This window comes from Salmo salar, chromosome ssa23, assembly GCF_905237065.1.
Source record: "Salmo salar chromosome ssa23, Ssal_v3.1, whole genome shotgun sequence".
In the NCBI taxonomy this organism is placed as follows: domain Eukaryota; kingdom Metazoa; phylum Chordata; class Actinopteri; order Salmoniformes; family Salmonidae; genus Salmo; species Salmo salar.
This window is the reverse complement of record NC_059464.1, coordinates 50427838-50442710: the sequence shown is the minus strand read 5'-3', so window position 1 is coordinate 50442710 and position 14873 is coordinate 50427838. Positions and strand designations below refer to the sequence as shown.

Below are 14873 nucleotides of genomic sequence, written 5' to 3'. Positions count from 1 at the left end.
TACTATTACTACTATTACTGCTATTACTACTATTACTGTTGTACTATTACTACTATTACTGTGGTACTATTACTACTATTACTGTGGTACTATTACTACTATTACTGTGGTACTATTACTACTATTACTGTTGTACTATTACTGTTGTACTATTACTACTATTACTGTTGTACTATTACTACTATTACTGTTGTACTATTACTACTATTACTGTGGTACTATTACTACTATTACTGTGGTACTATTACTACTATTACTGTGGTACTATTACTACTATTACTGTGGTACTATTACTACTATTACTGTTGTACTATTACTGTTGTACTATTACTACTATTACTGTTGTACTATTACTACTATTACTGTGGTACTATTACTGTTGTACTATTACTACTATTACTGTGGTACTATTACTACTATTACTGCTATTACTACTATTACTGTTGTACTATTACTACTGTTACTGTTGTACTATTACTGTTGTACTACTACTGTTACTACTATTACTGTTGTACTATTACTGTTACTACTATTACTACTGTTACTACTATTACTACTGTTACTACTATTACTGTTGTACTATTACTACTATTACTACTATTACTACTATTACTGTTGTACTATTACTACTATTACTACTATTACTACTATTACTGTTGTACTATTACTGTTGTACTATTACTACTATTACTACTATTACTACTACTACTGTTACTACTATTACTGTTGTACTATTACTACTATTACTACTATTACTACTATTACTGTGGTACTATTACTACTATTACTGTGGTACTATTACTACTATTACTGTTGTACTATTACTGTTGTACTATTACTACTATTACTGTTGTACTATTACTACTATTACTGTTGTACTATTACTACTATTACTGTGGTACTATTACTACTATTACTGTGGTACTATTACTACTATTACTGTGGTACTATTACTACTATTACTGTGGTACTATTACTACTATTACTGTTGTACTATTACTACTATTACTGTTGTACTATTACTACTATTACTGTTGTACTATTACTACTATTACTGTTGTACTATTACTATTACTACTATTACTACTGTTACTACTGTTACTACTGTTACTACTATTACTGTTGTACTATTACTGCTATTACTGTTGTACTATTACTACTATTACTACTGTTACTACTGTTACTACTATTACTGTTGTACTATTACTACTATTACTACTATTACTACTATTACTACTGTTACTACTATTACTACTATTACTACTGTTACTGCTATTACCTCTATTACTACTATTACTACTATTACTACTGTTACTACTATTACTACTATTACTACTATTACTACTATTACTACTGTTACTACTATTACTACTATTACTACTATTACTACTATTACTGTTGTACTGTTACTACTATTACTACTATTACTACTATTACTACTATTACTACTATTACTACTATTACTGTTGTACTATTACTACTATTACTACTATTACTACTATTACTACTATTACTGTTGTACTATTACTGCTATTACTACTGTTACTACTATTACTGTTGTACTATTACTGTTACTACTATTACTACTGTTACTACTATTACTACTGTTACTACTATTACTGTTGTACTATTACTACTATTACTACTATTACTACTATTACTGTTGTACTATTACTACTATTACTACTATTACTACTATTACTGTTGTACTATTACTGTTGTACTATTACTACTATTACTACTATTACTACTACTACTGTTACTACTATTACTGTTGTACTATTACTACTATTACTACTATTACTACTATTACTGTGGTACTATTACTACTATTACTGTGGTACTATTACTACTATTACTGTCGTACTATTACTGTTGTACTATTACTACTATTACTGTTGTACTATTACTACTATTACTGTTGTACTATTACTACTATTACTGTGGTACTATTACTACTATTACTGTGGTACTATTACTACTATTACTGTGGTACTATTACTACTATTACTGTGGTACTATTACTACTATTACTGTTGTACTATTACTACTATTACTGTTGTACTATTACTACTATTACTGTTGTACTATTACTACTATTACTGTTGTACTATTACTATTACTACTATTACTACTGTTACTACTGTTACTACTGTTACTACTATTACTGTTGTACTATTACTGCTATTACTGTTGTACTATTACTACTATTACTACTGTTACTACTGTTACTACTATTACTGTTGTACTATTACTACTATTACTACTATTACTACTATTACTACTATTACTACTGTTACTACTATTACTACTATTACTACTGTTACTGCTATTACCTCTATTACTACTATTACTACTATTACTACTGTTACTACTATTACTACTATTACTACTATTACTACTATTACTACTGTTACTACTATTACTACTATTACTACTATTACTACTATTACTGTTGTACTGTTACTACTATTACTACTATTACTACTATTACTACTATTACTACTATTACTGTTGTACTATTACTACTATTACTACTATTACTACTATTACTACTATTACTGTTGTACTATTACTGCTATTACTACTGTTACTACTGTTACTACTATTACTGTTGTACTATTACTGTTGTACTATTACTACTATTACTACTATTACTGTTGTACTGTTACTACTGTTACTACTATTACTGTTGTACTATTACTACTATTACTACTATTACTACTGTTACTACTATTACTACTGTTACTACTGTTACTGCTATTACTGCTATTACTACTATTACTACTATTACTACTGTTACTACTATTACTACTATTACTACTATTACTACTATTACTGTTGTACTATTACTACTATTACTACTATTACTACTGTTACTACTGTTACTACTATTACTGTTGTACTATTACTACTATTACTGTTGTACTATTACTACTGTTACTACTGTTACTACTGTTACTACTATTACTACTATTACTACTATTACTACTATTACTACTGTTACTACTGTTACTACTGTTACTACTATTACTACTGTTACTGCTATTACTGCTATTACTACTATTACTGTTGTACTATTACTACTATTACTGTTGTACTATTACTACTATTACTGTTGTACTATTACTATTACTACTATTACTACTGTTACTACTGTTACTACTGTTACTACTATTACTGTTGTACTATTACTGCTATTACTGTTGTACTATTACTACTATTACTACTGTTACTACTGTTACTACTATTACTGTTGTACTATTACTACTATTACTACTATTACTACTATTACTACTATTACTACTGTTACTACTATTACTACTATTACTACTGTTACTGCTATTACCTCTATTACTACTATTACTACTATTACTACTGTTACTACTATTACTACTATTACTACTATTACTACTATTACTACTGTTACTACTATTACTACTATTACTACTATTACTACTATTACTGTTGTACTGTTACTACTATTACTACTATTACTACTATTACTACTATTACTACTATTACTGTTGTACTATTACTACTATTACTACTATTACTACTATTACTACTATTACTGTTGTACTATTACTGCTATTACTACTGTTACTACTGTTACTACTATTACTGTTGTACTATTACTGTTGTACTATTACTACTATTACTACTATTACTGTTGTACTGTTACTACTGTTACTACTATTACTGTTGTACTATTACTACTATTACTACTATTACTACTGTTACTACTGTTACTACTATTACTACTGTTACTACTGTTACTGCTATTACTGCTATTACTACTATTACTACTATTACTACTGTTACTACTATTACTACTATTACTACTATTACTACTATTACTGTTGTACTATTACTACTATTACTACTATTACTACTGTTACTACTGTTACTACTATTACTGTTGTACTATTACTACTATTACTGTTGTACTATTACTACTGTTACTACTGTTACTACTGTTACTACTATTACTACTATTACTACTATTACTACTATTACTACTGTTACTACTGTTACTACTGTTACTACTATTACTACTGTTACTGCTATTACTGCTATTACTACTATTACTACTATTACTACTATTACTACTGTTACTACTATTACTACTGTTACTACTATTACTACTGTTACTGCTATTACTGCTATTACTACTATTACTACTGTTACTACTATTACTACTGTTACTACTATTACTACTATTACTACTATTACTACTATTACTACTGTTACTACTATTACTACTATTACTACTATTACTGTTGTACTATTACTACTATTACTGTGGTACTATTACTGTTGTACTATTACTACTATTACTACTGTTACTACTATTACTGTTGTACTATTACTACTGTTACTACTATTACTACTATTACTACTGTTACTACTATTACTGTTGTACTATTACTACTATTACTACTATTACTACTATTACTACTATTACTGTTGTACTATTACTACTATTACTACTATTACTACTATTACTACTGTTACTACTGTTACTACTATTACTGTTGTACTATTACTACTATTACTACTATTACTACTATTACTACTATTACTACTATTACTGTTGTACTATTACTACTATTACTACTATTACTACTATTACTGTTGTACTATTACTACTATTACTACTATTACTACTATTACTACTGTTACTACTATTACTACTATTACTACTATTACTACTATTACTACTATTACTACTATTACTGTGGTACTATTACTGTTGTACTATTACTACTATTACTGTTGTACTATTACTACTATTACTACTGTTACTACTATTACTGTGGTACTATTACTACTATTACTGCTGTACTATTACTGTTGTACTATTACTACTATTACTGTTGTACTATTACTACTATTACTGCTATTACTGTTGTACTATTACTACTATTACTGCTGTACTATTACTGTTGTACTATTACTACTATTACTGTTGTACTATTACTACTATTACTGTTGTACTATTACTACTATTACTGTTGTACTATTACTACTATTACTGTTGTACTATTACTGCTATTACTGTTGTACTATTACTACTATTACTGTTGTACTATTACTACTATTACTGTTGTACTATTACTACTGTTACTGTTGTACTACTACTGTTACTACTATTACTACTGTTACTACTATTACTACTATTATTACTATTACTACTATTACTACTATTACTACTATTACTGTTGTACTACTACTATTACTACTATTACTACTATTACTACTATTACTACTATTACTGTTGTACTATTACTACTATTACTGTTGTACTACTACTATTACTACTATTACTACTATTACTACTATTACTACTATTACTGTTGTACTACTACTATTACTACTATTACTACTATTACTACTATTACTACTATTACTGTTGTACTATTACTACTATTACTGTTGTACTACTACTGTTACTACTATTACTACTGTTACTACTATTACTACTATTATTACTATTACTACTATTACTACTATTACTACTATTACTGTTGTACTACTACTATTACTACTATTACTACTATTACTACTATTACTACTATTACTGTTGTACTATTACTACTATTACTACTATTACTACTATTACTACTGTTACTACTGTTACTACTATTACTACTATTACTGTTGTACTATTACTGTTGTACTATTACTACTATTACTACTATTACTACTGTTACTACTATTACTACTATTACTGTTGTACTATTACTGTTGTACTATTACTACTATTACTACTATTACTGTTGTTAATTAAATGAAGGCGTGTGTGTGTTACAGCGCTCCAGAGCGATGTTACAGCGCTTCCTGTTCTACTGTAATTAAGTGAAGGCGTGTGTGTTACAGCGCTTCCTGTTCTACTGTAATTAAGTGAAGGCGTGTGTGTGTTACAGCGCTCCAGAGCGATGTTACAGCGCTACCTGTTCTACTGTAACCGTTACATGAACCACATGCAGTCGCTGCGCTTCGAGCACAAGCTGTACGCCGGGGTCAAGGCCAAGATGGAGGAGATGCAGCAGCACAACATGTCCTGGATCGAGGTGCAGTTCCTGAAGAAGGCCGTGGACGTGCTGTGTCAGTGTCGCTCCACGCTCATGTTCACCTACGTCTTCGCCTTCTACCTCAAGAAGAACAACCAGTCCATTATCTTTGAGGTACGGTACGGCGTTGACCTTTAACCCAGGGTTTCCCTAAACTCTGTCCCCGGGACACCGAGGGCTGAACTTTTTTTTTTTTTTTTGGCCCTAGCACTACACAGCTGATTTAAAAAAAAAAACGAATCATCAAGCTTTGATCGTTTGTATCAGTTGTGTAGTGTATGGGATAAAAACTAAATGTGGACCTCTTGGGGTCCAGAGGGTTGAGTTTGGGGAAACGCTGCCCAAACCCTTCTACCCCAAGAAGAACAACCAGTCCGTCTTTGATGTAAGGGGAGGGGGAGGAATCTAGCCCCGCCTCCGGCCCCGGGTGGCGAGCCGGCCCCGCCTCCGGCCCCGGGTGGCGAGCCGGGCCCGCCCCGTGTACATGCTGGGTCATGATCATTAGGTCACAAAAAAAAACATTTTTCTATTGGACAAATACGCTATTGTACGTCCCTGTTTTCTTGGGTTTGGTGCGTTTATGATCCTGGTGTTTTTGTTATATTGGGTGACCAGGCTGAACGCTCGCTGACTGACTGAGACTGACCTTGTTGTTATTGTCTTCAGAACAACCAGGCAGACCTGGAGAACTGCACAGAGACGTTGTCGGGATACCTGGAGAGGGACATCTCCCAGGATTCCTTGCAGGATATCAAGCAAAAAGTACAAGATAAATACAGGTGGGTGGGAAGCTTTTATCTCATTTCTGTGTTCTAGGGGGTATTGTTCGATTTATACACTTGAGTACTCAAAACATTAGGAACACCTTCCTGATACCGAGTTGCACCCAGAACAGCCTCAATTCTTCGGGGCGTGGACTCTACAAGGTGTTGAAAATGTTGACTTCAATGCTTCCCACAGTTGTCAAGTTGGCTGGATGTCCTTTGGGTTGTGGACCATTCTTGATACACACGGAAAACTGTTGAGTGTGAAAAACCCAGCAGCGTTGCAGTTCTTGAAACAAACCAGTGCGCCTGGCACATACTACCCCCCCCCCCCCCGTTCAAAGGCACTTCAATATTCTGTCTTGCCACATTCACCCTCTGAATGGCACCACTTACACAATCCATGTCTCAATTGTATCGAGGCTTATAAATCCTTCTTTAACCCGTTTCCTCCCCTTCATCTACACTGATTTGAAGTGGATTTAACAGGTGACATCAATAAGGGACCTCTGGATTCACCTGGTCTGTCATGGAAAGGTGTTCTGAATGTTTGGTGTACTCCTGCGTATAATCTCTCCTGTATGTGTAGGTACTGTATAGAGGTCGACCGACTTATGATTTTTCAATACCGATTTATTGGAGGACCAAAAAAAGCCGATGCCGATTAATCGGCCATTTTTTTATTACTTTTTTTATAATAATTTTTTGTTGTTGTTGTAATAATGACATTTACAACAATACTGAATGAACACTTATTTTAACTTAATATAATACATCAATAAATAATGAAACATGTTCAATTTGGTTTAAATAATGCAAAAACACAGTGTTGGAGAAGGAAGTAAAAGTGCAATATTTGCCATGTAAGAAAGCTAACGTTTAAGTTCCTTGCTCAGAACATGAGAACATCTGAAAGCTGGTGGTTCCTTTTAACATGAGTCTTCAATATTCCCAGGTAAGAAGTTTTAGGTTGTAGTTATTATAGGAATTATAGGACTATTTCTCTCTATACCATTTGTATTTCATATACCTTTGACTATTGGATGTTCTTATAGGCACTTTAGTATTGCCAGTGTAACAGTATAGCTTCCGTCCCTCTCCTCGCTCCTACCTGGGCTCGAACCAGGAACACATCGACAACAGCCACCCTCGAAGCAGCGTTACCCATGCAGAGCAAGGGGAACAACTACTCCAAGTCTCAGAGCGAGTGACGTTTGAAACGCTATTAGCGCGCACCCGGCTAACTAGCTAGCCATTTCACATCGGTTACACCAGCCTAATCTCGGGAGTTGACAGGCTTGAAGTCATAAACAGCACAATGCTTGAAGCACAGCGAAGAGCTGCTGGCAAAACGCACTAAAGTGCTGTTTGAATGAATGCTTACGAGCCTGCTGCTGCCGACCACCGCTCAGTCAGACTGCTCTATCAAATCATAGACTTAATTATAACATAATAACACACAGAAATACGAGCCTTAGGTCATTAATATGGTCGAATCCGGAAACTATCATCTCGAAAACAAAACGTTATTCCTTTTACATTGTGCAATCTTCAATGTTATGTCATAATTATGTAAAATTCTGGCAAATTAGTTCGCAACGAGCCAGGCGGCCCAAACTGTTGCATATACACTGACTCTGCGTGCAATGAACACAAAATGACACAATTTCACCTGGTTAATATTGCCTGCTAACCTGGATTTCTTTTAGCTAAATATGCAGGTTTAAAAATATATACTTCTGTGTATTGATGTTTATGGTTCGGTACAGTCGTGCAACGATTGTGCTTTTCTCGCAAATGCGCTTTTGTTAAATCATCCCCCGTTTGGCGAAGTCGGCTGTCTTTGTTAGGAAGAAATAGTCTTCACAGTTTGCAACGAGCCAGGCGGCCCAAACTGCTGCATATACCCTGACTCTGTTTGCAAGAGAAGTGACACATTTTCCCTAGTTAAAAGAAATTCATGTTAGCAGGCAATATTAACTAAATATGCAGGTTTAAAAATATATACTTGTGTATTGATTTTAAGAAAGGCATTGATGTTTATGGTTGGAGCAACGTGTACCTAAGCGATTATATGCATCGCAGGACAGGCTAGATAAACTAGTAATATCATCAACCATGTGTAGTTAACTAGTGATTATGATTGATTGTTTTTTATAAGATAAGTTTAATGCTAGCTAGCAACTTACCTTGGAATTCATACTGCATTCGCGTAACAGGCAGGCTCCTCGTGGAGTGCAATGTAAAGCAGGTGGTTAGAGCGATGGACTAGTTAACCGTAAGGTTGCAAGATTGAATCCCTGAGCTGACAAGGTAAAAATCTGTCGTTCTGCCCCTGAACAAGGCAGTTAACCCACTGTTCTTAGGCCGTCATTGTAAATAAGTCAGGTAAGAACACATTCTTATCTAGTTAAATAAAGGTCTAAAAACAAAAAATAATATTACATTTATATATTTTTTTTAATCGGTGTCCAAAAATACCGATTTCCGATTGTTATGAAAACTTGAAATCGGCCCAAATTAATCGGCCATTCCGATTAATCGGTCGACCTCTAGTACTGTACTACACCTCTCTCTCCTGTCTGTGTAGATACTGTACCTCCTCTCTCTCTCCTGTCTGTGTAGATACTGTACCTCCTCTCTCTCCTGTCTGTGTAGATACTGTACTACCTCTCTCTCTCTTGTCTGTGTAGATACTCTACCTCCTCTCTCTCCTGTCTGTGTAGATACTGTACTACCTCTCTCTCTCCTGTCTGTGTAGATACTCTACCTCCTCTCTCTCTCCTGTCTCTGTAGATACTGTACCACCTCTCTCTCTCTCCTGTCTGTGTAGATACTGTACCACCTCTCTCTCTCCTGTCTGTGTAGATACTGTACTACTCCTCTCTCTCTCCTGTCTGTGTAGATACTGTACTACTCCTCTCTCTCTCCTGTCTGTGTAGATACTGTACCACCTCTCTCTCTCCTGTCTGTGTAGATACTGTACCACCTCCTCTCTCTCTCCTGTCTGTGTAGATACTGTACCACCTCCTCTCTCTCTCCTGTCTGTGTAGATACTGTACCCCTCTCTCTCTCCTGTCTGTGTAGATACTGTACACCTCCTCTCTCTCTCCTGTCTGTGTAGATACTGTACACCTCCTCTCTCTCTCTCCTGTCTGTGTAGATACTGTACAACCTCCTCTCTCTCTCTCCTGTCTGTGTAGATACTGTACCACCTCTCTCTCTCTCCTGTCTGTGTAGATACTGTACCACCTCCTCTCTCTCTCCCTGTCTGTGTAGATACTGTACCACCTCCTCTCTCTCTCCTGTCTGTGTAGATACTGTACCACCTCCTCTCTCTCTCTTGTCTGTGTAGATACTGTACCACCTCCTCTCTCTCTCTTGTCTGTGTAGATACGGTACCTCTCTCTCTCTCGTCTGTGTAGATACTGTACCACCTCCTCTCTCTCTCTTGTCTGTGTAGATACTGTACCACCTCCTCTCTCTCTCTCCTGTCTGTGTAGATACTGTACACTTCTCTCTCTCTCTCTCTCTCTCTCTCCTGTCTGTGTAGATACTGTACCTCCTCTCTCTCCTGTCTGTGTAGATACTGTACCTCTCTCTCTCTCTTGTCTGTGTAGATACTGTACTACTCCTCTCTCTCTCTCCTGTCTGTGTAGATACTGTACCTCCTCTCTCTCTCCTGTCTGTGTAGATACTCTACCTCATCTCTCTCCTGTCTGTGTAGATACTGTACTACCTCTCTCTCTTGTCTGTGTAGATACTCTACCTCCTCTCTCTCCTGTCTGTGTAGATACTGTACTACCTCTCTCTCTCCTGTCTGTGTAGATACTCTACCTCCTCTCTCTCTCCTGTCTCTGTAGATACTGTACCACCTCTCTCTCTCTCCTGTCTGTGTAGATACTGTACCACCTCTCTCTCTCCTGTCTGTGTAGATACTGTACCACCTCTCTCTCTCCTGTCTGTGTAGATACTGTACCACCTCTCTCTCTCTCTCTCCTGTCTGTGTAGATACTGTACCACCTCTCTCCTGTCTGTGTAGATACTGTACCTACTCTCTCTCTCCTGTCTGTGTAGATACTGTACTACTCCTCTCTCTCTCCTGTCTGTGTAGATACTGTACTACTCCTCTCTCTCTCTCCTGTCTGTGTAGATACTGTACCACCTCTCTCTCTCCTGTCTGTGTAGATACTGTACTACCCTCTCTCTCTCCTGTCTGTGTAGATACTGTACTACTCCTCTCTCTCTCCTGTCTGTGTAGATACTGTACTACCCTCTCTCTCTCCTGTCTGTGTAGATACTGTACCACCTCTCTCTCTCCTGTCTGTGTAGATACTGTACCACCTCTCTCTCTCCTGTCTGTGTAGATACTGTACCTCCTCTCTCTCTCCTGTCTGTGTAGATACTGTACCTCCTCTCTCTCTCCTGTCTGTGTAGATACTGTACTCCTCTCTCTCTCCTGTCTGTGTAGATACTGTACACCTCCTCTCTCTCTCCTGTCTGTGTAGATACTGTACACCTCCTCTCTCGCTCTCCTGTCTGTGTAGATACTGTACACCTCCTCTCTCGCTCTCCTGTCTGTGTAGATACTGTACCTCCTCTCTCGCTCTCCTGTCTGTGTAGATACTGTACCTCCTCTCTCTCTCCTGTCTGTGTAGATACTGTACCACCTCCTCTCTCTCTTGTCTGTGTAGATACTGTACCACCTCCTCTCTCTCTTGTCTGTGTAGATACTGTACCTCTCTCTCTTGTCTGTGTAGATACTGTACTACTCCTCTCTCTCCTGTCTGTGTAGATACTGTACCTCTCTCTCTTGTCTGTGTAGATACTGACGTAGATACTGTACCTCCTTGTCTGTGTAGATACTGTACCTCTCTCTCTTGTCTGTGTAGATACTGTACCTCCTCTCTCTCCTGTCTGTGTAGATACTGTACCTCCTCTCTCTCCTGTCTGTGTAGATACTGTGAGAGCCGACGGAGGGTGCTGCTACAACACGTTCATGAAGGCTATGAAAAGGACCAATGGGAGTACATAGAGGATTAAGAAGGACCAATGGGGGGGGAGTACATAGAGGGTTAAGAAGGACCAATGGGGAGTACATTGGCCTCTCCTCATGGACCGTCTCTCTAGAGAATATTTGTTCTTAGTCCGTGAGGAGAGGATATCTGTGTTCTGTAAGTGTTTCTCTTCTACTGTCTCTACCCCTCTCCACACCATCTCTGAGTATCTCTTCTCTTCTCCCTTCTCCGCACCACCGTGGACCATCTTCTAGTTTAGAGAATCTCTGTTCTTTAACGTTGCTTTCTCCACATCACCATGGACCATCTCCTAGTTAAGAGAATCTCTCCTGGGACACCACCCACTACTACATCCCACTTCCCTCCCTGGTTGAATGGAAACTTTCAAAAGTAAATCATCAATAGGAGGTAGAGTGAGAAGACTGACCATTCGAGAGAGGATCGATTTTTCTGGTTCCCAGCCCATCCCTGGTTGGCCTGTGTTGACTGGACTGCAGCAGACTTCATAAGAAATGACTGCCAAAAAAAGGGGCATAGATCACATCGAGAATATAGATCTGGAACATCTAGAACAGCTGCTGCACATAGATCTGGAACATCTAGAACAGCTGCTGCACATAGATCTGGAACATCTAGAACAGCTGCTGCAGTTAAGTCTGAAGATGACACCAAACTTGGCCGTCTTTTAAAACCCAATCCTTTTTTGCCCCCAGTTGTTTGGCAAATTAGGACTCGTTCTCGACCCCAAATGCTTATGTGTTGAAACAATTATTAAAAAAAAGTATAATTAAAATGATATGTTTGATTTTAATAAATGGAAACATCACATTATTACTGGGAGTGTTGTGTGAGTCAGTAGAATTGAACTAACTCTCAACTGAAATTGTTTTATATGAATTTACAACAGGAGTGTCTCTGTGTATTTTATACTGTAGTATTCTGGTTGGAAGATTTCCGGTATCAGGAGGGAATAAGCAGAAATGTGGGATCCTCCGACCAGGATTTCTTGACCTTTTTAATTTGCAGTGTGTTCGATCAGCGTAGAATGAGATCTCTAAAGCCTCGTTCACACTGCAGACCTTAATGCTCAAATCATTTTTAAAATTTTTCTTCTCCAAATCAGGTTTTAGAATACTGATTGTCCAAACAGCAAGTTACAACTAATCAAATCAGGTGTGTGTGTGTGACATGGCTACGCTGGTTGTCATAGTAACGACAGGTGTGTGTGTGTGACATGGCTACGCTGGTTGTCATAGTAACGACAGGTGTGTGTGTGTGACATGGCTACGCTGGTTGTCATAGTAACGACAGGTGTGTTCAGACAGCAGTCATTTAGTGACATGGCTATGCTGGTTGTCATAGTAACGGCAGGTGTGTGTGTGACATGGCTACGCTGGTTGTCATAGTAACGACAGGTGTGTGTGTGTGACATGGCTATGCTAGTTGTCATAGTAACGACAGGTGTGTGTGTGACATGGCTATGCTAGTTGTCATAGTAACGACAGGTGTGTGTGTGACATGGCTATGCTAGTTGTCATAGTAACGACAGGTGTGTAGGCTGATTTTAGTGGGGGTGGTGTTTGTGCTTCGATGACAACAAATGCCTGCCATGGACATTTCCCCCGTTGCTTTGAATGTCCAAAACCATAGTGGAAGTACACTTTTAGATGAACCAACTTTTTAAAAAAACAAGTCATTTTTTAGCTAGCCACAGCAGTCAGCTAGCTAGCTAGGTAGGTGTTTAGTTCACTATTTTGTTTGTAAACAATTAACAAGCTAGTTAGCTATAACATGTTCTTGGCTGCCGTGGCTAGCTAGCTAGCTAGGTAGGTGTTTAGTTCACTATTTTGTTTGTAAACAATTAACAAGCTAGTTAGCTATAACATGTTCTTGGCTGCCGTGGCTAGCTAGCTAGCTAGGTAGGTGTTTAGTTCACTATTTTGTTTGTAAACAATTAACAAGCTAGTTAGCTATAACATGTTCTTGGCCAACACACACAGTACCAGTCAAAAGTTTGGACACCTACTCATTCCAGGGTTCTTCTTTACTATTTTGTAGGATAATATTGAAGACATTAAAACTATGAAATAACACACATGGAATCATGCAGTAACCAAAAAAGTGTTTAACAAATCTAAATAATGACTCTCAAAAACCACTTGAGGGCAAATAAATAAGACAAGTCACATGGCCAAGTTGGTTTGCAATGTGGCTGCAGGGAAAAATAACATATGCACATTTATGTGAACAAGGCTTTACAATCTTCCAGAATGGGTGAAACTGTTCAGATTCGTTCATACAAGATGAATACTAGTGGTCTTTTGGGCGTCAAATTTACTTGTATATTGTGATGCAACTACAACCTATAGAAAGTATTCATTCCCCTTATTTGTTACAGCCTGAATTCAAAATTGATTAAAAAAAATATATATTCTCAACCATCTATACACAATATCCCATAATGACAAGTTGAAAACCATGTTTGTACAATTCTTTCAAATTTAAATACAGAAATATCTCATTTACATAAGTATTCACAACCCTGAGTGAATATGTGTTAGAATCACCTTTTAACAGTGATTTACAGCTGTGAGTCTTTCTGGGTAAGTATTTAAGAACTTTGCACACCTGGATTGTACAATATTTGCCCTTTTAAAAAAAAAAAAAAAAAATATATATATATATATATAATTCTTCAAGCTCTCAAATTGGTGCTTGATCATTGCTAGATCTTACCATTTTCAAGTCTTGCCGCAGATTTAAGTCAAACTGTAACTCGCCCACTCAGGAACATTCCCTGTCTTCTTGGTAAGCAACTCCAGTGTAGATTTGGCCTTGTGGTTTTACGTTATTGTCCTGCTGAAAGGTGAATTCATCTCCCAGTGTCTGGTGGAAAGCAGACTGAACCGGGTTTTCCTCTAGCTTAGCGTTTATTTATTTATTTTTATCCTGAAAAACTCCCCAGTCCTTAACGATTACAAGCATACCCTTAACATGATGCAGCCACCACTATG

At 36.9% G+C, this 14873-nt stretch overlaps 1 protein-coding gene across 1 annotated transcript in view; it reads left to right on the top strand.

Annotated features, from left to right (window-relative positions):
- LOC106584867 (E3 ubiquitin-protein ligase arih1) overlaps positions 1 to 12690 on the top strand; it is a 34895-nt gene extending 22205 nt beyond the window's left edge. Inside the window, exons 12-14 of the mRNA XM_045705962.1 lie at positions 5931 to 6191; positions 6744 to 6856; positions 11800 to 12690. Of these exons, the coding sequence (XP_045561918.1) occupies positions 5931 to 6191; positions 6744 to 6856; positions 11800 to 11884 (459 nt within the window). The 3' untranslated portion in view covers positions 11885 to 12690. The remainder of the gene's footprint in view (positions 1 to 5930; positions 6192 to 6743; positions 6857 to 11799) is intronic.
- The last annotated feature ends 2183 nt before the right edge of the window (positions 12691 to 14873 follow it).